The sequence below is a fragment of the Elephantulus edwardii genome, unplaced genomic scaffold, assembly GCF_000299155.1.
Source record: "Elephantulus edwardii isolate Elephantulus edwardi_28Jun2011 unplaced genomic scaffold, EleEdw1.0 scaffold00120, whole genome shotgun sequence".
Classification (NCBI taxonomy): Eukaryota; Metazoa; Chordata; class Mammalia; order Macroscelidea; family Macroscelididae; genus Elephantulus; species Elephantulus edwardii.
Genome location: NW_006399870.1, coordinates 2,133,751 through 2,160,012, shown reverse-complemented (window position 1 = coordinate 2,160,012; position 26,262 = coordinate 2,133,751). Strand labels below are relative to the sequence as shown.

The 26,262-nt window shown below is 50.3% G+C and overlaps 1 protein-coding gene across 1 annotated transcript; it reads right to left on the bottom strand.

Moving 5' to 3' along the window:
- Positions 1–639: 639 nt before the first annotated feature.
- Positions 640–17,795, bottom strand: SLC37A2 (solute carrier family 37 (glucose-6-phosphate transporter), member 2). Its single transcript, XM_006892847.1, has 19 exons — positions 17,699–17,795; positions 16,908–16,932; positions 14,294–14,375; positions 13,783–13,873; positions 13,582–13,660; positions 11,203–11,338; positions 10,679–10,755; positions 9,394–9,560; positions 8,747–8,784; positions 8,348–8,494; positions 7,982–8,072; positions 2,745–2,807; positions 2,311–2,396; positions 1,861–1,909; positions 1,666–1,739; positions 1,326–1,404; positions 1,112–1,209; positions 846–910; positions 640–670 (listed from the first exon to the last, which is right to left on the bottom strand). Exons 1-19 carry the CDS (start codon positions 17,793–17,795, stop codon positions 640–642), a joined length of 1,575 nt encoding a protein of 524 aa, XP_006892909.1.
- Between the last annotated feature and the right edge of the window lie 8,467 nt (positions 17,796–26,262).

Genomic DNA, 26,262 nt, shown 5'->3' with positions numbered 1-26,262 from the left:
TGCCCCTTGTCCAGGGCGGGCCAGGGAGGCACAGAGCTTGTCCTCCCAGCCTGGGTGAGCAGCCCAGACTGTCACCACTGGTCACAAGAAACCCAGAAGAGTCTGTGTCACATTTCCCATCCAGCCCACTTCCTCCTGCTTAGGAGGGCCAAAAAAGCCACTGAAGGAGCGTTCAGGCCACCAGTGCCAGAATGTAGCCTCCTTGCTCTCAGCACTGAATCAAGTCCCATCACCACTGCATGTAGCTGAGGGCACAGCATGCTGGGCGCTGACACCTGGGATCACCCTCTTTGTCTTCAGATCCTGAGCAGAGGGGGCAGGTGGCCCTGGTCTCTGAATCTTAGGAGGCGTTTGCACCTCAGGGTCTGAGTGCAGAAGGAAGCCATTACCCAGTCTCTGCCGCTTTCCTGGCCATAGGAGGAGAGTCTACCCACCTCTGACATCTCAGATCCCTCAAGGAAATGCCCCAAACACCATTTTCTAGTTGAGCTGAGAATCCTTAGAACTGACCACCACCAAGAAAGACACTTCAAGAAATGACACCAGAAGGCAGAAGATTTGCATGCAGGCCCCGTCCTGACAAGATAGCGGCCACAGACTCGCACATACTCACAAAACTCATGGGACTTGAAGAAAATACTATCGCGGGTGGGTTAGGGCCAGACTAGAGCTATGGAGACACATAGAGCACAGGTTAGTGGGGTCAAAGCGGAGGGGCCCAGACAGCATGCCCAGCTGGCTTGATGCCCTGAAATCTGGGCTGGAGTCTCAGGATACGGAGAGGGCAGTGGGACACTATCTGACCCACCCAGGGAATCAGGAGCTTGAGCCAACTGGCGCCTCACCCTCTGCCACTGTTGAAAGACGCTTTCCAGGCCAGGATCTCCTTGTACACCAGCCGGCAGAGGAACTGTGGGGAGGAAACATCAAGGAGGAGAGGGCCATGCAGTCCCCCGTGATAGGTGACCAGCGTTCTAGAAGCCAGGAGAGGGGTGAACACAGCTTCACCAGGGAGGGAGCGTGGTTCTGAGCAAAGGGCAGCTGTTCCAGTCCCAGAACACCAGGTTTCAAGTCCCCTAGGACCAATCTGAGCAACCCAAAAACCTCTTACCAAGCAGGCCAGCATATCAGCTGAGATGAGCATGTAGAAAACATTGTTCCAGCCCGTGGGAGAAATGAGCCCAGCCAGAAGAGGCCCCAGGGCTGCACCTGAAAGGGCACCACCCAGAAGGTGATCAGACCAGGACCTTGCTCCCCCTGCCCACAGGAGGGTGGTGTGCCCAGGGGTCCTCAGGGGCTACCACCTCACGCCCAGGGTCACAGACCTATGGAGCCGGTGCCGTCGATGATGGCTGACACCGTGGAAAGTGCCTTGGCATTGCCCTTCAGGCTCTGGTGAGTGCCCTGAGGAAGCAGAAGATGCCCAGCTGAGCCACCAGTCAGGGCTGGCATGAAGAGGGGAGAGGGACGGGCTGAAAGAAAGAGGCCACTAGGGTTGGAGATACAAAGAGGGGCCTGAGGTGAATTCTGAAAGCCTTCGTGGACTTAGCCATTACAAGCTGTCCTGAGCAGAACAAAGGCACGAAAAGAAGAGGGGGGAAGATGGCAAGAAAATGAGCCTGGAGAGAGAGGCCCTGACCTCCGTCTCGGAACTGGCCAGCTCACCAGGTCAGCCGAGACTGCAGTGGTGATGAGGGCATACGGGCCGTTGACCAGGCCTCCACAGATGATCAGCATGACTGGGCAGAGAGAGTGCAGTCATCATGAAGCCCCCACCAGGATCAGGCATGAGCCACTCCACCTGCCTGCCCATCCCCCTGGTGTCCCCAGCGAGCCTGGCCTGGCTCTCTGGCTCCTCACCTATGGAGCTGGTCATCCCACTCTGGCCAATGTAGTTGTACAGGAACATCTGAGAGGAGTTAGCAGAGTGGCGGTCAGGCCAGGCCCTGGGCACTGTCCTTTCAGACTGGGACCAGAAGTCTGGACCAGCCCTCTTCTGTCCGCACCCCACAGCCCGCCTTGTTCCTCCGCTCTCACCCCGATTACTCAGGTCTGAGATGTGGTGACCTATTATTTTTTCTGTTTACCAATGCATCTTCTTTCAGGTATAACTCCAATGTTTTATTCTTTTCTTGGTCAGGAAGTGGTGTGGATGGTCCCCTCTGCTGCCAAAATTGTCGCTTAACCTGTCCCTGGACTCTGCCTGGCTTTCCTCCCCAGGCGCACACATGAGGCAACAGGGTGGACACCCGTGTCCTGGCACACACACAGGCACGCACGCACATGCATTGCTCTGAAAACCATACGTACCATGGGTGCGGCCAGGATAAGCATGATGCAGCAGGTGGTGGCGCTGCCACTGGTGTAGTCGGAGATGAACCCTGCCATGACTCCACCTGCAACACACCCTCCATTCGCATGCCACCCCCCACGGCCCCCACGCACTGTGGGCCCCACGCTTAGGCCTATCGCCCTGCTCAACCTGGGCCTGGGCATCGAGATCAGCAGAGCTTCTTGAGGCCCAGTGCCCCCTTCAAGGTGACCAGCATGCAATGGGCCAATTTCTGAGGGCTGCACAGCCAAGCAGGAGCAGAACTGGGAATAAGGCCAGAAGCAAAGCCAGAGCCCCTTTCTGCCTGATGCCACCTGTCCAGCTGAGTCTCGCTGGGCATGCCCCTTCTTTCTGAACCCCCAAACAGCAGCAGGGGTGCAGCAGGCACTGGCAGAGCAGGGAAAAGCCTCACCTATGATGCCACCAACATCGAATAGTGTAGAGAGGTCACCGGCCTCCTTGGCATTAAAGTGAGCTGTGGAGAACAGACAGCCATCAGATTAGGGCTCAGGGCAAACATCCTGCCAGGAGGTTCCCTTCAGAACATCTAATTGACTCTCATCCGCCTTTCAGGAGGAACAGAGGGCCTGCGGGTAAGCAGCTGGCTCAGAATCACACAGGAAGTCTATGGTACTTTAGGACCAGAGCCCTGCCTGGCTCCTTGTCCAGTACTTCCCTCCTCCCCTGCAGGATGACCTTGACCTTGAACAGCCTTTGCCTCTGGTCACTCAGGATCCAGCCCTGAGCAGGCAGCTCCACCAGACCATCTTTCCCAGAGAGCAGAACTTCTCCCAGATTCCTTCTACTCCCCCAAGCCCTGCAGCTGTTCCTACTGTGTGCCTGATCTAGCAGCAGCCCCCAAACCGCAGAGGGTTGTTATTGCTAGGTGTCATCAAGTCAATTATGAGTCACAGCAACAAACAGCTATATCCTTCCCTACCCTGTGCCACCCTCATCATCTCTGACACGCTCCAAACCATTGCACAAGTCATCATATCGATCTATCTCTTTGGGGGGGGGGTCTTCCTCTCCTTTGCTGACTCTTTATCTTGCCAAGCATGGTGTCCCTTTCCTAGGAATAGCCTCATCTAGCTACAAGTCCAAAGTATGAAAGATGAAGCTTCACCATCCTTATCTCCTAGAAACACTCTCGCTATATATTTTTTCCAAGATCTATCTGTTTGTTCTTTGGGCAGTGTATGGGATATTTGGTACTCTTTGCCAGCATTACAACTCAAAGGCACCAATTCTTCTATCATCCTTATTCATTGTCCAGCTCTCTGAGCATAGCAGGTAATTGAGATTACCATGGCCTGAATCAGGTGCACCTTAGTCTTTTAACTGACTTCATTGCTCTTCAGCATTTTGGAGAAGTTTCTGACAGCAGACTTGCCCAATGCAATATGTTGATCTAAGGAAGATTAAATCATCGAGAGCTTCAATACTTTCTCCATTTATCGTAATGTTGACTGTTGGGCCTATGGTGAAGACCTTGGTTTTCTTGATGTTGAGATGTCATCCATACAGAAGGCTGTAGTCCTTGATCTTCTGCACCAAGCATTTCATGTTCTCCTCACTTCAGCAAGCAAAGTTGTGTCATCTGCATAATACACATTGTTGATTAGTCTTCCTCCAATTCTGATGTCACATTGTTCTTCATAAAGTCCAGCTTTGCAAATTATTTGCTCAGTATACAGACTGAATAGCTATGGAGAAAGTACACAACCCTGATACATACCCTTCCTGATTTTAAACCATGTAGTTTAAGGTGCGCCTGATACAGGCCATGGTCTTTGCAATCACTTGTTATGCATCAGAGAGTTGAACAATGACTAGGGAAGATAGAAGGAGAATTGATGCCTTTGAGCTGTGGTGCTGGAGAAGATGCCACCTTCTTTTTTTTTTTTTTTAGATGCCACCTTCTGAAGAAGAGTATTGAATGTACCCTGGACTGCCAAGAAAACAAACAGATTCATCCTGGAGAGGGTTAAACCAGGCTGCTCCTTGGAGGCAAGGATTCTGGGGCTTTGTCTGACACACTTTGGACATGTTGTAAGGAGAGACAGGTCCTTGGAGAGAGATATCATGCTTGGTAAGGTGGAGGGACAGCGCAGGAGGGGAAGACCCTCTATGAGATGGATTGATTCAGTGACTGGGGTAATCGGGATGGGTGTGTCTGAGGCAGTGCGATTGGCACAGGATAGAGCAGGGTTTAGGGCTGTTGTACATGGGGTCGCTATGAGTTGCAAACGACTCGACGGCACATAACAACAACAACAACAACAGTGTTCCCTTGCTCTATTTGCGCAGCAGCCTCTTGATATAGGTATAGGTTTTGCATGAGCACAGTTAAGTGTTCTGGGACTCCCATTCTTCTCAATATTAGCCATAATATCTTATGATCCACATAGTCAAATGCCTTTGCACAGTCAATAAAATACAAATAGACATTCCTCTGGTAGTATCTGCTCTCAGCCAGGATCCATCTGACATCAGCAATGACATCCCTGGTGCTGCAGCCTCTTCTAAAGCCAGTTTGAACTTCTGGTAGTTTCTTATCAATGTGCCATGTTAGCCATTTTAAACGATTTTAAATGATCTTCAGTAATATTTTGTTTGCATGAGATATTAATGATATTGTTTGATAATTTCCACATTCTGTTGGAACACCTTTCTTGAAAATGGGTACAAATATGGATCTCTTCCAGCCACTTGGCCGGGTAGCTGTCCTCCAAATTTCCTGGCATAAACTGGTGAGCACATCCAGGGCTGCATTTATTAGTTGAAACATGTCTACTGACGTTCTCTGAATTCCTGGAGCTTTATTTTTTGTTAATGTCTTCAGTGTAGCTTGAAATTCACCCTTCATTATCATTGCCTCGTGTTCATATTGCACTTCCTGAAATTTTTCAGTATTAACTAATTCTTTTTGGTACAATGATTCTGTGTATTCCTTCTTCTTTAGATGCTTCCTGAATCATTCAAGATTGTGCCCATACCATCTTTCAACTTGCAACTCAAGGCTTGAATTTGTTTTTCAAGAAATGCTGAATAAATCATTTCCTTTTTAGTCTGTCATTCCAATAACGAGTCAGGAAGGAGACTTGGAAGAAAACAGGGACTTCAGGTCTCAAGATTCAGTTCTCAATTTAGAAAAAGGAACATCCAGAAGCTGGAACTGTAGCCCAGCCCCCAAGGCTGACTCACACTCTGAAGTCAGCACCCAAACCACAAAACCGAGTTGCAGAGAATGGGACCTGTGTGGGCACTCTACACTATTGAGAGAGGTCCCTCCAACACCACTGTGGAGTTCAGGCTTGACTCGTCCATGGCTAAAGCCACAGCACCATCTTCAGAGCAAGTATAGTGTGTGACAGGAGACTTGAAACCCTGGATGTGAAGACTTTAGACCTGGCAGAGCTTTGTGACTTGGAGCACTGGTGGTGGGAGAGGGGCAGCTCCTTGGTAAAGTTGATCTACCTATGGCAAAGTAGGGAGCTCTAGTGACCTAGTGGTCAGAAGCTGTTCTGCAATCCCAAAGGTATGCAGTTCAAACCTACCAGGTGTTCCATGGGTGAAAGATGGTTAATCTCTGCCCATGTGAGTGACTACCTCTGGAAAACCAATGGAGGGTCAGCCATGAGTCAGTTCTAGCTTGATTGCCCACAACAACGGCATGTCAAAGTAGAGGCCTAAGCTTGTTGTTGCTGTTATGTGCCAACGAATCACTTGCGACTCACGAACAAGAAACCTAAACGCTGCTCTATCCTGTGCCAACCTTGCCGTCTCAAACACACTAATTCCCACCACTCCACTCACAGAATTGATCCATCTCATCAAGAGTCTTCCTCTCCTGCGCTGTCCCTCCACTCTCCCAAACATGACATCCCTCTCCAAGGACCAGTCCCTCCTTGCAACATGCCCAAAGTATGTCAGACGAAGCTTCAGAATCCTTGACTCCAAGAAGCATTTGGCTTCACCCTCCCCAGGACAAACCTGTTTGTTCTCCTAGCAGTCCATGGTATGTTCAACACTCTTCTCCAGCACCACAGCTCAAAGGCATCAATTCTCCTCTATGCTCCCTATTCACTGTCCAACTCTCCGATGCATAGCATGTAATTGCGAAGACTGTAGCTTGGATCAGGCGCACCTTAGTCTCCAGTCTGATGTCGTTGCTCTTTAGTACTCTTGAGAGGTCCCTGACAGCTGACTTACCCAGTGCAATTCGTCTCCCGATTTCTTGGCTGCTGTTACCAAGAGTGTTGACTGTGGAACCAAGTAAACCAAAACTGTTAACTATCTCAATCTCTTCACCATCCATACTGATGCTGCCAATTGGCCCAGTGGTGAGAATCTTTGTTTTCTTGATGTTGAGCTTCAATCCATATTGAAGGCTGCAGTCCTTGACCTTCTGCAGCAAGCGCTTCAGGTCCTCCTCAGTTTCAGCAAGCAGGGTTGTGTCATCTGCATAATGCAGGTTGTTGATGACTCTTCCACCAATCCTGACCTAAGCTAGAATGTTAAATATCTTTTGTTTTTAACTACAAGAATGACCTTGCCTCACCTGGGCATCCTGGGCCTGGACAGAGGCAGAAGGAGGTAGATGCATCAGGGGAGCAGAAACCCAACTCCATCCAGTAGGCCCAGGCACAAAGGTCCCAATGTCCTGGGGCTCCCAGCAGTCCTCTTAGAAGACAGCAGTGGGCACAGCAGGGCCACAGGGCCCGAGTCTCCTAGAGGTATCCAAGGGCAAACCTTGTCCAGTATCTGATCTCAAAACTACCCAGCTGTGAGCCCTGAAGTGGTTTTTCTCTAGAACAGGGGACAAAGCAAAAGGCTGGAGAAGAGGAAAGAGATCCTAGAATGAGCACAGGTCCAATCCCTACTCATGTTCAGTGAGGAGGGGCGGCTGACATCAGGGTGCAGGGCACAGAGCACAGGTTTCACTGCTTTTGTTGTTGTGTACCATCGAGGTGGATTCAGCTCAGAGCTGACCCTCAGGACAGGTTTTTGCAGGCAGTCGATCACAAGGGAGAACACTGCCCATCTTTGCTGTCAATCCAGCCCAGCTCGCAGAAGACTCTACGCACAGCAGAGTGAAGCACTGCACCACCACACTGGGTCATGGTCTGAACTGTTGTGACTCACAGGACTTTCTTTCAGAAGAAGGTTCTAGGTCTTCCTAGTCTGTCTTAGTCTAGAAGTTCTGCTGAAACATCCTGTTCAGCATCATAACTACATGCAAGCCCTGCAGTGACGGGCACTGGCAGCTGGGCATGAGGAGCGCTGGCTGGGAGCTGAGGAAGGTGAGAATTCTACTGGCTTCACTCACTCACTCACTCACTCACTCACTCACTCACTCACTCATTGCTATTGAATTGGATCCAATGCAGAGCTACCCTTCCAGCAGGTTTTGGAGGCTGTGAATCACATGAGAAGAGATAGCCCATCTTTCTTCCTCAGACGTCCCTGGTGGATTCTAACCACCAGTGAGTCGGTGTGGCTCCTTATGCCACCAGAGTACCCTTCCACCGACTCAGGTTCCCATTTAAAAAATCTCCTTTGTCCTTGAGAGAGGAGTAGCAGAAGCCCTGCCACCCACTGGAGTCACACACACCACCCTGAGGGATCCCTACCTCCTGTACTCACCCACGTTGAAGATGTAGAGGGGCAGCCAGTAAAGAAAGGTGTAACTGACCAGCTTGGCGAACAGCAAACACAAAGAGAACTCTATCACACCCTGGGGAGCAGAGCAGAGGCAGGAAGGAGAGGATCCAAGATTGCTTTGGTCCACAGTTGTCCACAAGGGACGCTCAGCACCCATAATTTCCATTATTTGATGAACAAAATAACCTCCAACACCCACCTAATCTAATGAAAAGCAAGCGTGTGTGCTACTCAAATGCGAGGCAAGCCTCTCCAACCACGACCGACCCTGAGCATCTCCAGTCATGAAATCCTGAAAACCACCCGTGAGCTTGCTCCCCTCCCCGTCACCTCTGTGGGAACACTCACCGGGATCCGCAGGGCCCCCAGGAAGCTGATGGCAGCAGGCTGAGCGCTCGGTTCCTTGTTACATCCGGTGTCCAGGCTGCTCTCTCTGTCTGAGGAGAGGCCATTCACAGGGTCCTCGGGGTTGCTCAGATCCTCCTTCGGACCACTCTGAGAAGAAATGAGCCCTTGTAGTGGGTGTGTCTGTGGACCATTTCCCATCAGCACTGGATGAGGCATGGGGGGAAGGGGGCACTTCCTGATCTAGAGGAGGGCATGGCTCTTCCTGGGCTGGGCTGAGCTCCTGCAGGCCCTTTGGGTTGTGGGGCCTGAAGTAACAGCGGGGCCAATGCTCCTTCCCTCAGTTCCCCACTTTCTCTGGATGGAGGAGAGGGTGGGACACAGCTGGAAGGTCACACTTACGTGATGTTGAGGAGGGCTGCAGTCCACGTCCTCTGGGTCTGAAAGAAAACTGTGTAAGATGCTTCTCTGCAGGCAGAGCAGGCCCTTCCCTGCAGATACAGCAGGCCCTTCCCCACCTGGGTTCTACACCAGCCTCCAGGCGCCCACTTGCACTTTTCAGTGTGAGCAGTCCTGGAACTGGGTATCTCCTAACTCCTCACCACTGCCTCTCAGGCCTCAGTTTTCTTAACCACACAGTGGATAATACCACGCCTTGCTGACTCACAGAGCTATCTGAGAATATAGGTGGGAAGAACTGTCAACCACATAAAAGAGACCAAGTGCTAGGAGAATGTTTCTTCAATCCCACCTTTCCCTCTTCCCGCCTCTCAGATTCAACCAATGTCTGCTGAGCGCTGACTATGGACCAGGTAGTCTAACTGTATTATCTCACTTTTTCTGTCAAAAATCATGTGAAGCCCGACTATTTTAAATGAGAAAATCAAAGTTCATGGAAGGTAAGTGACTTGTTTGGTGACATAGCTAGTCTTCCACCTCCAGGGCCATTTTATCATTCTAGGATATCTAGGGGCTTTCTCCTCCCAGAATCAGGGTGTTCAGTGATGGGGTCAATGGGAAAGGAGGCTCAGGAATCACACCCAACTCACATTCAATGAGAAAGAGGAAGATGAAGATGCCCATGGCAGCAGTGATAATACCAGGTACGATAAAGGACAGGCCCCACTGCCCGTTCACCCAGATGCCAGCAATCAGGGAGCCCAGAATGTTGCCCACAGATGTGTGGGAATTCCAGATGCCCATGATGAGCCCCCGCCTGTAAGAGAAAAGGAGGAGGGGGGGGAAGGGGAAAATTAAGAGGAGATGAGTAATACAGCTCACAGTCACTGAGTTTGCCTCCCTGTCAGACTCAAAGAGCTGGCTGCCTGCAGCTTCTCTGAGGCACCAAAGATGAAGACTCTTGAAGACCCAAAATGCCCAGTGGGTGAATAAGGGGGCTTAGTTTGTGTCCACAGCTATTCAAGGTCTGGTCCTACTTCCCTTCCAAGGTCAGGGCCAGGCCACTCTCCCCAGCAAGTGGCACAAGGGCTGGGGGCATGGGACACCCCACTTGCTTTCCTCTGCCCTTTGATTTTACTCTACTGCCCTGGTCCTTCACCTGAAGCTATACTGACCTCAGGGGACATTTGGCAATGTAGGAGGACATAAGTGGGGGCTGCACTGACGTCTCAAGGTCAAATACTCCTTGTAGTGTGCCGTCAAGTCACAACGAACTCACAGCTGACTTTCCAGTGGGTTTTCAGAGGCTGTAAATCACATGGGAGGAGACGGTCCATCTCTCCCACGGAGCAGCGGGTGGGTTCAATCTGAATAGGCTGCAATACAGCAAAGAATTCTCTGGCCCCACATGGATGGGAACCTTGTCACTGAGGAAATCAGGACAGCTTTCTAACCACGATGGACTGACACAGGGACGGGCACAGCACAGGCTGTGAGGATGGCACAGGATCGGCCAGGGTTTCTTCCGGCTGTATACAGGTTGCTGTGAGCAGGGTCCAATTTGACAGCATCTGACAACAAAGCCTTGGTTCAAACCCACGACCCCGAGGTTAAGAATCTTGTGCCCTACTGACTGAGCCAGCCAGAAGTGGTAAGAAGCTGTGCTGCAATCCCAAAGATGAGCAATTCAAATATACCAGGAGGTCAACCTCCTCCCATGCAGTTTACTGCCTCTGAAAACACTCTGGAGGGTCAGCTATGGGTTAGTTCCCACTTGATGGCACACAACAATGACAATAAAATGTTTATAAGTGAGAATCAGCAAGACGGAGGAAACATTCTAGTCTTCACCAGAAGTGTTACTGGGGGCCAGGAGTATCTTGACCAGCGGTAGCCCTCTTGGGGCACACCCCACTCCTATGTTTTCATACTCACCTTCCTTTCCCAAACCAGTTGCCCACACAGGTCACCACGGAGGGCCAGCCTGTGGTCTGCACGAGCCCGTTACAGATCTGCAGGGAGGAAGGAGTTGAGAAAGGCTTGAGCTATGCTGCCATGTCCCTGCCCTGACGGCCACTGAGTTGCAGAGGTTAAATATCTGCCTTGAGAGGCCCTTCACACCCCACAGTGCACACTTCACCCTTACCTCACACACTTGTGCATGCACACACACATTTACACACCCAGACCTAATGTCACAAGCTGATTACTCCTCTAGCCCAAGATCCTTCAAAGCAGAGGCCAAATCTCGTCTGGAGCTAAAGTGAATTCAGGGTGGGACCCAGTTCAGTCTTGCAGAACAAATAAATGCACGACTGCCAGAACATTGAGTAGGGGGGCAATAGATGCAGTTGACTGGGAACCAGGAGTTCAAGTCCAGGTCCGCTAGGCCTGGGGGTGGGGGATAAGACTCAGTTCCTGGCTGGAACAAAGGGCAGGAGACAAGGTGAGACCCTCACCTGAATGAGCACAAAGTACCAGAGCATGTGGATGTTCCAGAAGTACCCCAGGCCAAGGAGTGAGGTGAAAAGGCCACTGAGGAGCATCCCGGCCGAGAGGAAGTAGCGGATAGGGAGACGCTCCCCAAAAATGCCACTGGAAAGAGAGATGGGTTTGTGGTTAATCTGCCATCATCACTTGTTCTTGGTTCTTCTCCCATTGCACACAGCACACAGCACGCTGAAGCTGCTCTGGTTAAGGTGACCACTGGGGGCCTCTTTGTTGCCGCATCTCATGGACAGTCACCAGAGGCTTCTGCTTTGACACTGGTGACCTCCCTCCTTTAAATCCTTTCTCTCGTCACCTCAAAGGCATTCCCACTGCTGAGCTCCCTCTAGGCAGTGTCAGACACCCTACAGGACTGCCCAGGGCTTCCAAGTCTGTGGTGTTTACGGAAGCAGACCACCGCCAGGGCAGGTGAGTGCTTCATCTGACAGGACACCAAGGCATCGAATCTTTCAATCGCTGCAGCACCAGGGCTCTTTTCCCACATTGCTGTTGCCTATGGAGGCAAGGATTCTGAGGCTTTGACTGGTATACTTTGGACATGTTGCAAGGTGGGACCAGTCCTTGAAGAGAGACGTCATGCTTGGGAGGGTGGAAGGAGAGTGCAGGAGAGGAAGGCCCTCTATGAGATGGACTGATTCAGTAACTGGGGTAATTTAAGCGTAGGTGTGTCAGAGACAGTGAAATTGGCACAGGACTGAGCAGGGTTTAGGGCTATGGTACAAAGGGTCGTTATGAGTCACAAGTAACTTGACGGCACATAACAACAACATATTACCTATTTCCTCTTCTTTTGCTGACCATTCTGCCTCATTATTCCCACTGAGAAGTCTTTTCAATCATTTCTATGGTTTTTAACTACCAGTGATATCTTACACTCAGAAGGAAAAGCTTTGGAAAAATCAACTATTGAAAATTTTAGGGACATAGTCTATTCTGACTCACATGGTATCACCAAAGTCAGCTCTGACTCAACATCTGGGCTTTGTTTTTTCAATATATTCAATGCCCAACCTTTTGTGATCTGTGGTCTTCAACTCTCCCCAGCGTGTCAGGGTCATATCCAAATACCCAGACTTCTTTACTCCAGCCTGAGTATCTCTTCCTCAGCCCTTCATCTGGGTCAGTGGTGTCACCATCACTGATCACACAAGCCAGAACCAGAGAGCTTCCTTGGTCTTCTCCTTCCCACCCCCACCCCGCGTTCAACCTCCAGGACTCATCTGTCCTACCTTCTATATAGTTTTCTGGTGTCAGCTCTCTCCCATCTCTATCACTCCTATTAAAGCTCTTTTCTCAAAGCTCAGCCAGTTACTGCTAAAAGCTGTTCCATAGTACAACAGGCCTCCCACCCTACCCTACTCAAATCTTCTGCTTCACCCTAAACGATCCACCTTGCACGTGAATCTGGCAGGACACCAATGCAGCAAATCTTTCTGTACCCACAGCATGGTCCACGGTATCCTCTGAAAATAACCTCTTCCTTCATCTACTGCCACATTTCCCTCAAATTTTACACTTTGGTAAACCTGGAAGGAGCTCTCGTGGTCTAGAGGTAAGATGTTGTGCTGCCAACCCAAAGGCAGGCAGTTCAAATCCACCAGCTCCTCCTCAGGGGTAAAAGATGGGCAATCTCCTTCTGTGTGATTTACAGTCTGAAAAGCTGCTGGAAGGTTAGCTATGCATCAGTTCCAACTTGATGGCAATCAAGTTGTTTTTTGTAAAAACCTGTAATAACTTGTCCTCTAGCTCACGCTTCTTACTTACATTTTTAAATATTTGCTTCCACTGCTCCTTTTGTGTGTTTTTTATCCCTTCTGCCAACCTCAGTTCCTCCTCTTCATCGCTCCAGTGTCACTTCAGAAGACCCTACTCTCTGAGCCCAGCTTGGACTGTGACAAGCTCTGCACTCCGAGAACACCCTGCTGGACCTTCTGTCCAAAAGCCACCACCCTTCTTTGTGTTTAGCTACTTAGGCATCTGTGTCACCCACTCTGCAGGCAGGGCTCTGCCACCTTAGACTCTTGGCAGTGAGCACCATGCTTGCTTGACTGCAGTCACGTGGGCCAAAGGAACAGTCAGGAATGTGCTTGGGGCACTGCCTGACTGAGGACATGGAGGGGTTGTGCCTGGCTGAGGATATGAGGAAGGTGCCTCGCTGAGCAGTGGTCTTGGTGACCATGTGGTAGGAATAAGGCGGGTTGTGGCTGATGGTAAGCGCACAGATCTTGGTCTCATTTTCACCTAAGGGGGTCCTTACCTTTTTCACTTTACCCCGAAACCCCCTTGACCCTCTGACCCTGGATGGTTTTGGACTCTGCCTCTCTTATTACCTGATAAACATGCCAATGGCATAAGCCACAAGGAATGCATTGTCCACAGCCCCCAGCAGCTCCTTGTAGTTGTCCTTGTCTGAAAATAGAGTGGAAAGGGAACCCTGGCTGCTTGGTTGCCCTGCAAAAAGACCCCTTCCCGGCCCTGGGCAAGCCCTCCGGGGAAGGGAATCAGGAAATGGTGACTTGGCCTGTTCTCACCAAATGGGGCCCAGCTGCACCATGTGGTGTCATTGACGTGGGTGTCATTGGTGGGCTCGATCAGCTCGGAGCAGTTCTGATGCAGACGACTCTGTGAAAGCCAACAAAAAACAGGTAAGGGTTATCAGATGTGTCAGGGACCCTCAGCCCAGCATGCTCTGAGCACCCTCCTCCCACCACGCCAGGCCCACGCCTTCCCCACTAGCACTTCTCCGACAGGGCAAAGTGGCCATTTCAGCGGTGATGGCAAAGGGTGACAGCAGCCCATCAGTGGGGCCCACACAGCCCAGGCTCTCAGCTCTCTGAGTGCACTCGCAACCACTTCTGCCTGGTGAGGCCTTTTGCAGGGAAACCTTCTGAAAGTGGGAACTGCCCTGGGGGAGGTGCAGTCCTGCTGATCAGGATGAAGCAATGAGGATGGAGTGAGCTGAGTTCCAGGCCATTCTACGGAAGGTGTTTCTGCTTGGCCTAGCATCTCCAGCACCTGTCCTTGCCATAATCCAAGCCTCACCTTGACAATGCTGATGGGCTTTCTGGACATGTGGTAGCAGGTATAGACCAGGAAAGTCAGTATCAGGATGAAGCCCCGGAACCTGCAGGAAAAGGCAGGTTTCTGGGTATGAGGGAAATCAGGCCCAGTGTTCCGCTGATGGCAATGCAAGCAGCCCCCAGACCTCACACCACCTTACCCTCAGGCTTCCCTCCAGACACAAACAAGGCCTTTGAGGCTGAGGGCCAGGTTAGGAAGGAGCAAGATCCCAGGGGCCAAGATGCTGGGGAGGCCCTGCCTCCCTGTCCTCAACCCCAGCGAGCCCTGCATCCTCAGAGAGTGCCTCCCTTTCACCTACTTCCTCCCATCATTTCTATTTTCTGTGGCCCCACTAATGGAGGGGTCAGAAGCTCTAGTGGTCTAGGGGTAAGGAGTTGTGCTACCAAATCAAAGGCCAGTGGTTTGAATCCACCAGCTTCTCAGCAGGCTGAAGAGGGGCAATCTCCTCCCGTTTGATCTACAGCCTCTGGAAACCAGCTGGAGGGTCAGCTGTGAGTTGGTTTCATCTTCATGGCAATGAGTTGAGAGGAAGACAGAAGTGTATGACAGAGAAAGACAGAACAATAGTAAAAAGACTGAGGGGTGAGAGGGTGATTGGGAAACTGAAACAAGACAGAGTCTGTCTTTAGGGTGAGAGCGAGACCCCTCTTATGCTTAGAACACTGCAGAAATAGCACCTGTTTGGACCCACGTAGAGCAGAGACCACAATCAGAAATGAATCAACAGAAGGAAAGCTGTTGACTTGACCCAAGTTCTCTGGCTAGTTCTCACTGCATCCATTCCAATGGACAAAGATCATTCTTTCCACCCATGGCTCATATATCACATGTGCCTCTCCTTCCTCCTGCCCCTCCTTATCCCATATCTCATCTGATAGGGAAAACCCAGAACAGCCCAATACTACCCTAAGTTTCCACCTCACCTCCCTCCATCCCCCTCTCCCAAGGGTCTGGAGGAAGCTTCAGTGCCTTCCTGACCCATTGTTTCCCCAGCAGAGATCAGCTGAGCCTAGTCAGCAACTTCATGGCAGAGAGACATCAGCATGAATCCCCAGGCCAGGGGAAAGAAGCAGGCACTAGGAAACACCAGAGTCTGGGTTTAAGACTCTGCATTCCAGGGTTCCGGCCGCAAGGGCCGGGATGCTCACTTTTCCCCTCTCTGGGAAATTGCTAAGGCTCCCCCTTGTGAACCAGAGGGACATCTTTCCAAAGTCTGATTTGGGTTGAAATGAAGCCCCTTCTCACTTTACCCTTAGACTTTAGGAACCGCTTTCTGCCTGGGTTTTCTCTGTCCACGTTCTCTATTTTCTGACAACAATAAAATGACACATATGTAAGTGGGTAAGAAGTGGCACCCAGTTCATCATCTTGAGTAAAATTTCTCAGTAACTCTGCATCTCATTAAGAATGAGGTTCCATGGCTTTGACAAGCACTGTGGCATTTGGACAAGGACAAACTGGGAGGAGGGTAGAGAGAATAGTGCAACAATGAATGAATGGAAACCCAAAATCTCTGTAAATGTTTATGAAAATTAATAAAATATAATTATAGAAAAAAAAAAAGAATGAGGTTCCAGGAGAATTGATCATGGGGTTGTATAATGTGATAAGTGAGGGAAACTGGAAGAATCTGGTGTGAAAAATAATGTATTCGAATTTTGTACATAAAGTAGTATAATAAAAATAATTTTAAAAAAAAGAATGAAGTTTCAGGTCTTTAGCCTGGAATTCATGTTTCCGTATAACATAGTCTCTGACATCCAGTTCCGGACGGTGGACACTGCAGAGGCCTTCTGAAGATTTGGGTTCATTAAAGAAGCTGGGTTTATTCTGTGCACCTGCCCCAGTGACTGCCTTCAGCAAGCTTGGGGCAGCAATGTCTTCTGGGTCTGGCACATGTCTCCATACAACTAGTCCAAGGACTTCAGAATCTGGAGGGAAATTCTTCCAGAGAATTTGGAATAACCAATGTGTATGTTGCAAAGAATAGCAGAGAAAAGAAAACAGAAGCCCTGAAGATTATACCAACGCAAGCCATTGCCTAGAATGGTGCTTGGGCCAGTAGAAAAGGTTGTTTCCAGGTCGGTTATGAAAGTTCTTGTGCTAAGTTAGGGAGCTCTGGAGGCCTGGTGGTAAGGAGCGGCACCCAACCGAAAAGGCACTCAATGTGACTCCACCAGCCAGTCTGCAGGACAAAGATGGGCAGTCTCCTCCCCTGTGGGATTTACCACCTCTGAGCACCCACTGAAGGGTCAGCTGTAAGTCACTTCCAACTTGACAGCGCATAACAAGAACTTGGTGACTTGCTGGCTGACCTAAAGCAGGCTCTAACCTCTTCTGACTCTTTTTTTTCCCCTCATCACTTGCACACGGATGAGAGCACCAATCCTTTATATGCCACAGGCGAACACAACATCAGCCTCCCTCCAGTCCCTTGACAATCAGGGCTCAGCTCGGCCTACCCTGGACAACCACGTGGCTGACCTGGGCCCCCACCTTCCTGTGTGTCCACTGAATAAATGAGACCCTTGTTGGTCCCATGTTTCAATCTCATGTAGACCTGCCAGTGACTTACGTCAGGCCCAGCAGTGTGGCCTTTGCTAATTCGGAGTTCAGTGATGACCAGAAAGCTCAGCGGCAATTCAGCAGGGATGCCAGGTACACTCGGGAGCCAGTCAGAGCCAATGGCAGCCCAGGATGCACAGCCATGTGCAAGCAACCCCTAGGTTCCACAATCACGCCCAGCACCACATGGCCTCTCCCCTGAGCCCCAGGCCCCTGTCCTCCCAGGAAGGAGTCCTGACCACGTTCCCCTGGCTTTCTCCTGCTCGTGCTCCCAGGCAGGCAACCCTCATCGGCTCCATGCCTCTGCGATCCGCAGTCCTCTCCAAGCCCACCCTGGGTCAGAGTAGCTGATCCCCTGATTGCTCCCTCTCTCCCTCTGCCTCCTCCCCACACTGTTTGTCTGCCACTTTCAAGCAGCTAAGCAGGAGATATTATAAAAGGAGTCTCTTCATTCCTGGGGCTCACAGGGCATGGGGGCAGAGGACCAGTGAGAAGGGGCATGGGGTAGTGTGTTGTTGTTGTTATGTGCCGTCGAGTTGCCTGCGACTCATAGCGACCCTAAATGTAAACCCTGGGTGACGTTCAAGCACAAAGGAGAAACTTGGGGCATCAGCCAGGATGGAATTGGTGTCCAGAGGGATTCCTGGAGGTGGGGCTTCAATTGAGTCTTCAAAACAGTCACTGCCAGCAGCGCAGGGTAGGGGCAGGAGAGTGCGCCAGGGGGCAGGAACAGTGAGTGCAAGTGCACAGAGGCATGGAAGCACACTACCTGTTTGGGGAACTCTCAGAGGCACCGGATACCTGCAAGGTGGGATTCAGCCAAGAGCAGGTGGAAGTGGCAGGGGCCCAGCGGGCACTTTGGAGGCCCAGGATTTGCCAGGTCAGGGATCTCTGGCATCTTCCAGGCTAAACCAAGTGAAGACCCAAACTTCACCCTAATGATTTTTTTGGAACCCACAGACCAGTTTCTTCCCTGAAGGGTAGGCCAGCTCCCCATTCCTTTTACACTATAGCTGTGCCCACACGCACAATGGCTGCATCACACAGTGTTACGTGGGGAGGGAGGTGAGGTGTGCAAAAGAGCAAGAGCTTCCGAATCAGGTGAAGCCCGGCTTAAATTTTGATACCATGTCCTCATCTGAAAACAAGTTCCTCACCTTCTCACGGGGGCTGATGACAGATAGTAAGGTTACACAGTCACAGGTCTTAACTCAGTTCCTGACACCCCATGGGCACTTCAGAATGACAGCTAGTGTCATTTTAAGTTTCAGATGTGGACAAAGAGCTGAAGAGAGGGTGGAGGGAGAAGGTGTGGGCAGCCCACTGATGTGGAGCTGGGTAGGGCTGGGGTGATGCAACACTTCCTGAGTATGGGGCTCTGGGCCTCTTGGAGGACAGGAATGGAGAATAGTATACTCCTTTCCTTCCCACCAGACTCTAGGTGAACACAGATTGCCCCAAGGCATTCAGGGCCTTCACCTTCCTGGGGTGGATGGAGTCAGGTACCTGAAAGTAATTCCTCTCTTAAGGCTTTCCTCACAAGAGGCTCCAGAGCTCACATGAAAGTCAGCAGAGGTCCACCAGGACCCTCTGACACCCTAGAGCCAAACCTGGTTTCCGTTAGAGTCCTGGCATGATCTACCCTCAGTTGTGATTTCTGCCCCTAGCAGAAAACTTTACATCAAAATATCCAGAGGCAGCAAGACTTGTGTTTCTGGGAGGCAGGGCTACTCAGCTGTGTAAAGACCAAGTCAGTCTTTTGAGACCCCTTGCCTGCACCCTAGGTCCCCTGAGACACCTGGTTGCACCCTGAGCCCTCTGAGATCCCTGCCTGAACCCTGGGACTCCTGAGACCCTTCCTTGACTGTACCCTGGGTCCTCTGAGACCCCTGTTTGCACCCTGGGTCCTCTGAGACCCCCTGTTTGCACCCTGGGCCCTCTGAGACCCCTGTCTGCACCCTGCGCCTCTGAGACTCTCTGTCTGCACCCTGGATCCTCTGAGACCCCTACCTGCACCATGCGCCCTCTGAGACCTCTGCCCATACCCTGGGCTAAACAAAAAGCTCAGAGTGTCGGAGTCTGACAGAACATATTTGCCCCTAGACCCCCTGACTTAGTTCCATTCTACTCTGGCAGATGTTCCACGGTGCCACAGTTCAAAGGGGCCTGAGGACAGTGGTTGGGAGGGTCTGTGAGAGGCCAGGTCTTCCGGAATGACAGCTGACTGAGTCGCACAGACCCATGGGTTTCACTTCTCTTCTCACAGGGCTGAAGCGAGAGGCCCCAGCAGGGAAAGTGGCACAGCTGGTCTGGACCAGGCGGCCCCAGGGTGGCTATGAGAGAAGAGGACAGCCAGGCTAGGCAAAAAGGCAAGGGACAAGAGCCAGGCAAAGCCCCTGAGTGTCCAGGTGGGGCTCCTGCCCTGTGACCCCCTAAGTCTCTATTAGCAGGTGGCGACATTTCTTAGAATCCCACTTCTCTTGGCCCAATACGAGTTACTGAGTAACCAGGTCCAATAGAGAGGCGGCCCAGCTATCTCGTAACCACTAGCTGACAGTACAATTACTCTGAATAAACATGATAATGTTTTTATCGACCACGTTAAGACTTTGCACTAGGAATGCTCCTGGGTTAAGAACAGGTAGCAGTGTTCTGAAATGGCAGTGTCCAAAACAAATCAACAACAACCCCCGGAAGGGCCCATTTTAACACCTCAACAAGGGGCAGCAGTGGCACAGCACCACAGGCAGGTGACGGCCTTGGGACAGGATGGAAGCAGGTTCCTTCCCCCGTGGCTTCCTCATTCTGCACCACCAGACCAGTGCCCTGGCCCCAGGCAGACTCTTTCCTCACTTCATAACCACACTGCTGACCGTCCACACCCCCAGGTAAAGCTTGTGGGGACTTGGGCCTTTTCACTGACCCACAAACATGTCCCTGGTAACAACCGCAGATATGCAGGGTTGGGCTGAACTCACAGGAGGCCTTAAAAATGGACTCGGTGACCTTTCCTTGGCTGTGCTTGCTCTGAGCCCAGTAAGAACAAGCTGGGGCCAATGGTGACAGCACCATTATCCCCACTTTCTACTGAGTCCTCTACTGCCACAGAGAGACATGGAGGCCAGGCCAGCTGGGACCTGTTAACACGGGGTAGCAGCTGAGCGAGGCCTGTAGTGCAGGGGGATGCGCTGAGGGAAGCTCTCCTGGGGCAGTGGTCTCTACTGTGGCCTCCTACTGGGCCTTTGGAGCCTGCCCACCGAGTGGACTTGGGACATGGTTAAGGGCCTTCCCAGGGACAAGACGCACTGGCTAGAAGCCACAAGACCCAGGATGTCCCAGAAGAAATGAGTGGCTAAGGTGATAATCAACTTTGTTTAGGAAACAGAAAAACTAGGAGAAGAAAGCTGATTTGGGCACATGGATGATCAAACAGACAAAAAGCCATGGTATTAAGCCACAGCGCAAGATGTGTCAGGTTCTAGAAGGGGTAGCGGACAGGGGTTGACCTGCACAGGAGATCCAGCAGAGGGACGCCCTGTCCAGGGAACATGGCAGACAGCAGCCTTCCTACAGGGGTCCTGTGGGGGGTCTAGCTCCAAACCAGGCTCCTGCCCAGCCCTCGCCTGTCACCTTCAACCACTTCTAAGAACGAAGAATCCAGAGGCCAAAACAAAAGGCCAGAAGTGGAGCAGTAACACTTCCCCCCTAGTGTGTATGTATGCACATATGTGTTCTGGAAAATGTAAATGGAGGGTCGTGAACTTCATGTCCTCTGCCCTGAGTTTGTGACACTCAGCACGGGCCTCACTGCCCATGGGCACAGCGTGAGTGGAAGAAGCCAGTCCTTGGCCAAGAACACAGACCATTTCTGCTGCCTTTCAGACCAGGCAGGAGCCTGACTCAGGCAGCCCTGTTCAGCATTGGAGGGGTGTGCGTGTCTACAGGGCAGGAGGGAAGAGGAACCAGCAGGGTGGAAGAGGAAGAGGACCTCAGGAGGAGGACAGTCATGAGGAAGCAGGGCTGGGAAGCTGAGGGTCACATGCCTGGACCAGCTCTGAGGGGCCTGTGAGGAGGGTTGGGGAGGGCAGCGCAGGGCAGGGCCATGGATGTCCCCCCAGGTTCTCCTCCCTGGGCAGCTGCATTCACCACAGCGCAGTACAAGCACCTCTTGGTAGTGACCAGGAAAGTCAGGGAGAAATCTGCTTAAGGCCCCTGATAATCTCAGGACAGGGAAAAAGAACATGAGACTTAAAACCAAAAGTTTAATTTCTGGTTTTGCTACTTAGTGCAACCTAGGGCTGGTGGCTTAACCTCTCTAAGCCTCGATTTTATCTTCTTTCGTCCAGGATCATGAAGTTCTGCCCCACAGGACAGTAATAGGATTAAACAGGCATATGGGTTGTGAGCGGATGTGGTGTGCAGCGGCTCCTCTGCATGACTGAACGTCTCAGGTGTCTCTGTGGGCTGCCGCTCTGGATGTGTGGACCCATAGTTGAGGCCACCAGCCTCCAGGGCCTTTCCCAGCTCGCAAGGGAAAACCAGGGTGTGGGCAAAAACAAAGTGACACAACAAAGGCGTCGCAGCCTCTGGTCTTCCTGCTCTTCAGGATGCCCTGCCTGGTCCTCCCTCCCACAACCCCCTCTGTATCCCAGGCCGGGCCCCTCATAGAGCCCCAGGGAACAGGCCTCGCCCCATGGGCCCTGTGCCCACGCAGATACCGCGGCAGAGGAGGGCCCAGTGCTCAGAACCTCCGGGAGCCGTGTGGTCCTGAAGGGCCATGAACACTGCCCCCAACCCTGACTTGGAGGGCCCACCCGAAGCCCAGGCTCCAGAAAGGAGGCAGAAAAAATCTGCCTGTGCCAAAACTCCTCAGAGACCCGATTTATGACTTGTTTATGTGTAGATGTTCCTACACACCTGGTGCCTCCCACCTCCCAGTCTCGTTCCACGTTCGCCCCACGGCATCCTGGGCACCTGCGCTGGGCTGCAGCTAGCCTACCTGACAGACTGCCCGTCACACCTTCACAGCTTAGTGATCTGCTCTAGAGTCCCTGTAGGACCACAAAGTCCCAGGTGACATTCTCTTCCCACCACCTCCCCGCACAGAAATCCAGAGGCACTTAAAAGTTGCCAAGCACGCACGCCTCAGCTAGGTGCTTTCAATATTTTTTAAACTTAATCCCACCGAAACCTTGGTAAATACAGATGCAGTTGTTGTTTTTCTTGATTAGACAAGTACATTGAGTCTCCGAGAGATTAAGTGATTTGTCCAAGGCCAAATAGGCACCAGATCTTTGTCCACATCACACCATTATCACCTAAGTGTAAAGACAGGGGCACAGGAGTCACACTATCTGGGGTTCAAGTTCCAGCTCAGACACTGAAGCTGATACCAAGACGCTGGGCTGGTTACGTAAACTGTGCACCTCGCAGCTTTGCTACTTTGCTTTCTAAATGAATGACAGGCATGCCTGACACCAAGTACCAGGAAAAGCAGACAGAGTAGTATCAATAGCCACTGGTTACTGATTGCTTTATATGAACTTGGCACTGATTTCTGTTCATTCACGTCCTATCTTATTTTCTCTTCATTAATAGTTTTATGAAGTGGCTACTACCTTTATTATTATTTTATAAATGAGGAGTCCACGGCCCAGGGCCATCTGCCCTCTTAACTTCCTACGCTAGGCAAGCCTGGCTAGGTCTGTTTTCTTACTTCTGCTTAACCACCCTCCTTGGGACACATGAAGACAAGGTTGACAGAACACCTGTTCTTAGTTTTATTTCAGATTGAGTCTTCCATCTAGGCCAGCCTCCATTTCAGTACAGGAAAGATTAGCTGAGTTACCATCTATCCTAACAATGATATCAGCATTAATAGTGGTGATAATAAAACCACCTAGTGCATACTGGGGGTGCTCTGGTGGCCTAGTGGTAAGGCTGCCAACACAAAAAAACACAGTTCAAATCCACCAGTTGTTTCGAGGGAGAAAGATGGCAATCTCCTCCTGTATGATTTACTGCTTCTGAAAACCCACTGGAGGGTCAGCTATGAGTTGGTTCTGACTCACCAGTACACAAAATAACAATAGTACATAACATAAACAATGGTGGTGATTATTGTTGTTATGTGCCGTCGAGTCGTTTGCGACTCATAGCGACCCTATGTACAACAGCCCTAAACTCTATCCTGTGCCAATCGCACTGCCTCTGATACACCCATCCCGATTACCCCAGTCACTGAATCAGTGCACCTCATAGAGGGCCTTCCCCTCCTGCGCTGTCCCTCTACTCTACCCAGCATGATGTCCCTCTCCAAAGACCTGTCTCTCCTTGCAACATGTCCAAAGTATGTCAGATGAAGCCCCAGAATCTTTGCCTCCAAGGAGTAGCCTGGTTTAACCCTCTCTAGAATGAATCTGTTTGTTTTCTTGGCAGTCCATGGTACATTCAATACTCTTCTCCAGCACCACAGCTCAAAGGCGTCATTTCTCCTTCTGTCCACCCTAGTCATTGTCCAGCTCTCTGATGCATAACAAGTGATTGCAAAGACCATGGCCTGTATCAGGCGCACCTTCGTCTCCAAAGAGACACCATTGCTCTTGAGTACTTTAGAGAGGTCCCTAACAGCCGACTTTCCCATCGCAATACGTTTTTTTTATTTCCTGGCTGCTGATGCCAAGGGTGTTGACTGTAGAGACGAGCAAACTGAAGCTGTGAACAATCTCAATCTCTTCGCCATCCATCCTGATGCTCCCAATTGGTCCAGTGGTGAGAATCTTTGTCTTCTTGACATTGAGCCTCAGTCCATACTGAAGGCTGCAGTCCTTGACTCTCTGCAGTAAGTGCATGAGGTACTCCTCAGTTTCAGCGAGCAAGGTTGTGTCATCTGCATAACGCAGACTGTTGATAGATTGTCCACCAATCCTAACGCCACGCTTCTCCTCATAGAGCCCAGCCTCTCGGATAATCTACTCTGCATACTGGTTGAAAAGGTATGGAGAGAGGACACATCCCTGGCGCACACCCTTCCCAATTTTGAACCATTCAGTGTTGCCCTGCTCTGTTCTGATGACTGCCTCTTGGTCCAAGTATAGGTTTCGCATTAGCACAATTAAATGTTCTGGGATTCCCACTCTTCTCAGAGTCAGCCACAGTTTGTTATGATCCACGCAGTCAACTGCCTTTGCATAATCAATGAAACACAGATAGACATTCTTCTGGTATTCCCTGCTTTCAGCTAAGATCCATCTAACATCGGCTACAATATCCCTAGTACCACGGCCCCTTCTAAACCCAGCCTGGACTTCTGGCAGTTCTCTGTTGATGTACTGTTCCAGCCATTTTTTGATAATCTTCAGTAGAATCTTGCTTGCATGTGAAATCAATGCTATTGTTCTGTAGTTTCCACACTCAGTTGGTACATGACATAAAAGTGAACACTGCATGCTTGGCGTCTGGAAAGCCATTCACACGTATAACTGCTGACATTTTCTGTGCTAGATATGGAAGGCAGCTTTGTTCAGTCCCCTCCGTAAGCTCTGCGCTTCCCTCATTTGTCCTCTAAATGACCGAGCACACACGATGCACCACCCTTTCATACTCATTACAGCCAGCGGTGAGGCCAATAGAAAGGCACTCAGCTCCTAACCACATGGGGTTGAAATCCACCTGGAAGGTGCCCTAGAAGAAAGGCTTGCAGTGTACTTTGAATTGCCAGTCACTGGGGGGAAACCACACTGTCACCAAAAATCCATCAGAGCAGTTCCATTCGGACACACACGGAAATGAACATGATGCAGATGGGGCCAGGTTTTGATTTCTAAAACCATTGCCTTATTGTACACACCCTCTCTTCTGATGGTGCTTTGTTCTGAAAAGGTCACACCTTAATTACCCTACTTGTCTTTTTTGCCTTCAGAGTTCAGCATTGTAATATGCCAAGGGTCCAAAGCTCTGTCAGGAAGAAGTAAATCACTTCTTGAAGACCTGCCATCACACTGCAGGTGAAACATTTTCTTATATATCTTTAAGAAGGCCAGTGGCAAAGCGGCTAAGTACTCCACTGGTGGTTTGAGCCCATCAGCACAGGAGAAAAGACCTTACGATATAAAAATATAAAGAGTAGAGCCTCCAATGTCCAACTGGGGCAGCCCTGCCCTGCCCTGTGGAGGCACCATGAGTCAGCATCAACTAGCTGGCACACTGAATCCCCCAAAACCACCATGCTTTTCAGTTCAAATGCCCATGAAAAACATCAGCTCCTCTATCCCCAGTGCAGCACATGGGCAGTGTGATCGTGAAATGAGGAGGAACCTGAGGCTCAGAGAAGCCAACAACTCAAAGCACACGGTGGTGAAAGGCCTGAACACAGACTTGCCTTGAGTCTGGGAGACACTGGAGAACACGCAGCTGGAGGCACTTACAGAAGCCTCTATGTGGCAGTCTGTCTACAGAACTGCTTTATGGGTATGTAGGGGCTTTTTTGCAATGCTGGTATGCAAAAGACTGTTCACAATCATATATTTCTCTCCTTTTTCTCTGTGAACTGTTCAGTGATTAAAGGTGAGGCCAGCAAATACAAAAGTGGCAAAGAGGGTACAACTTTGTGTATGATGTAGAGATGAGTTTTTGTTTGTTAAGGGGAGGAAAAGTGAATAGTGCTACCCTCAAGTGAAATCACTGGTTAAGAATGAGAAGGGAAATTGTGAAAGATAAACTAAATGGTTTCATGATGGTGGTTGCAACACATTACTGATGTAATTGGTCCCAGTGAGAAAAAATATTGAATTGGCAACAAATATGTTGAGCATGCTTTTAAAACAATTTAAAAAGGAAATTTTCCCCCCAAACTTGAATGGGTGAACCTGTAGCTTTGAATCACAATGTTGTAGGCGTGATTCACAACTAATGAATCTGCAAAGTGTTGCCAAAGCTGATTAACTTATTCACATTACTATCAAAAAGAATTTCTGATGCAGGAGCAATGATTTTGTAAATTATTACCTAACTTGGGAGGGACTGGAGAGCATTATGCTAAGTGAACTAACTCATTTCCATAAGGACAAATACTGTACACAAGCATTATTGTAGAATAAGTATGAGGATCCAAGGGGGGGCGGGGAAGCAGATGGGTGAGAATGGGGGAAAGGGGATTAATCATGGGTCACACAATTTGATGGGTGGGGAAGTAAGGGAAACGGGAAGGATCTGGTGTGAAAAACAATGTATTTTATTTTTGTAAATACACTAGTATAAAAAAATTAAAAAAGCTATGTTGCCTTAAAGTATTAAACATGACATTTAAACAAAACTAGACTTTGGTATTCTTGCTGTTAAAGTTTTTCTTAGAATACTTGATCTAT

What these genes read in the sequence shown, in the direction of transcription:
- SLC37A2 (XM_006892847.1), bottom strand. Translation starts at nt 17,795, where the DNA reads ATGCCAGAGATCCCTGACCTGGCAAATCCTGGGCCTCCAAAGTGCCCG. An exon ending in TTATCCTGGCCGCACCCATG is followed by an intron (nt 1,910 to 2,310) that starts GTACGTATGGTT and finishes AACTCCTCTCAG; the next exon opens with ATGTTCCTGTACAACTACAT. An exon ending in TGGGATGACCAGCTCCATAG is followed by an intron (nt 1,740 to 1,860) that starts GTGAGGAGCCAG and finishes CTCTCTGCCCAG; the next exon opens with TCATGCTGATCATCTGTGGA.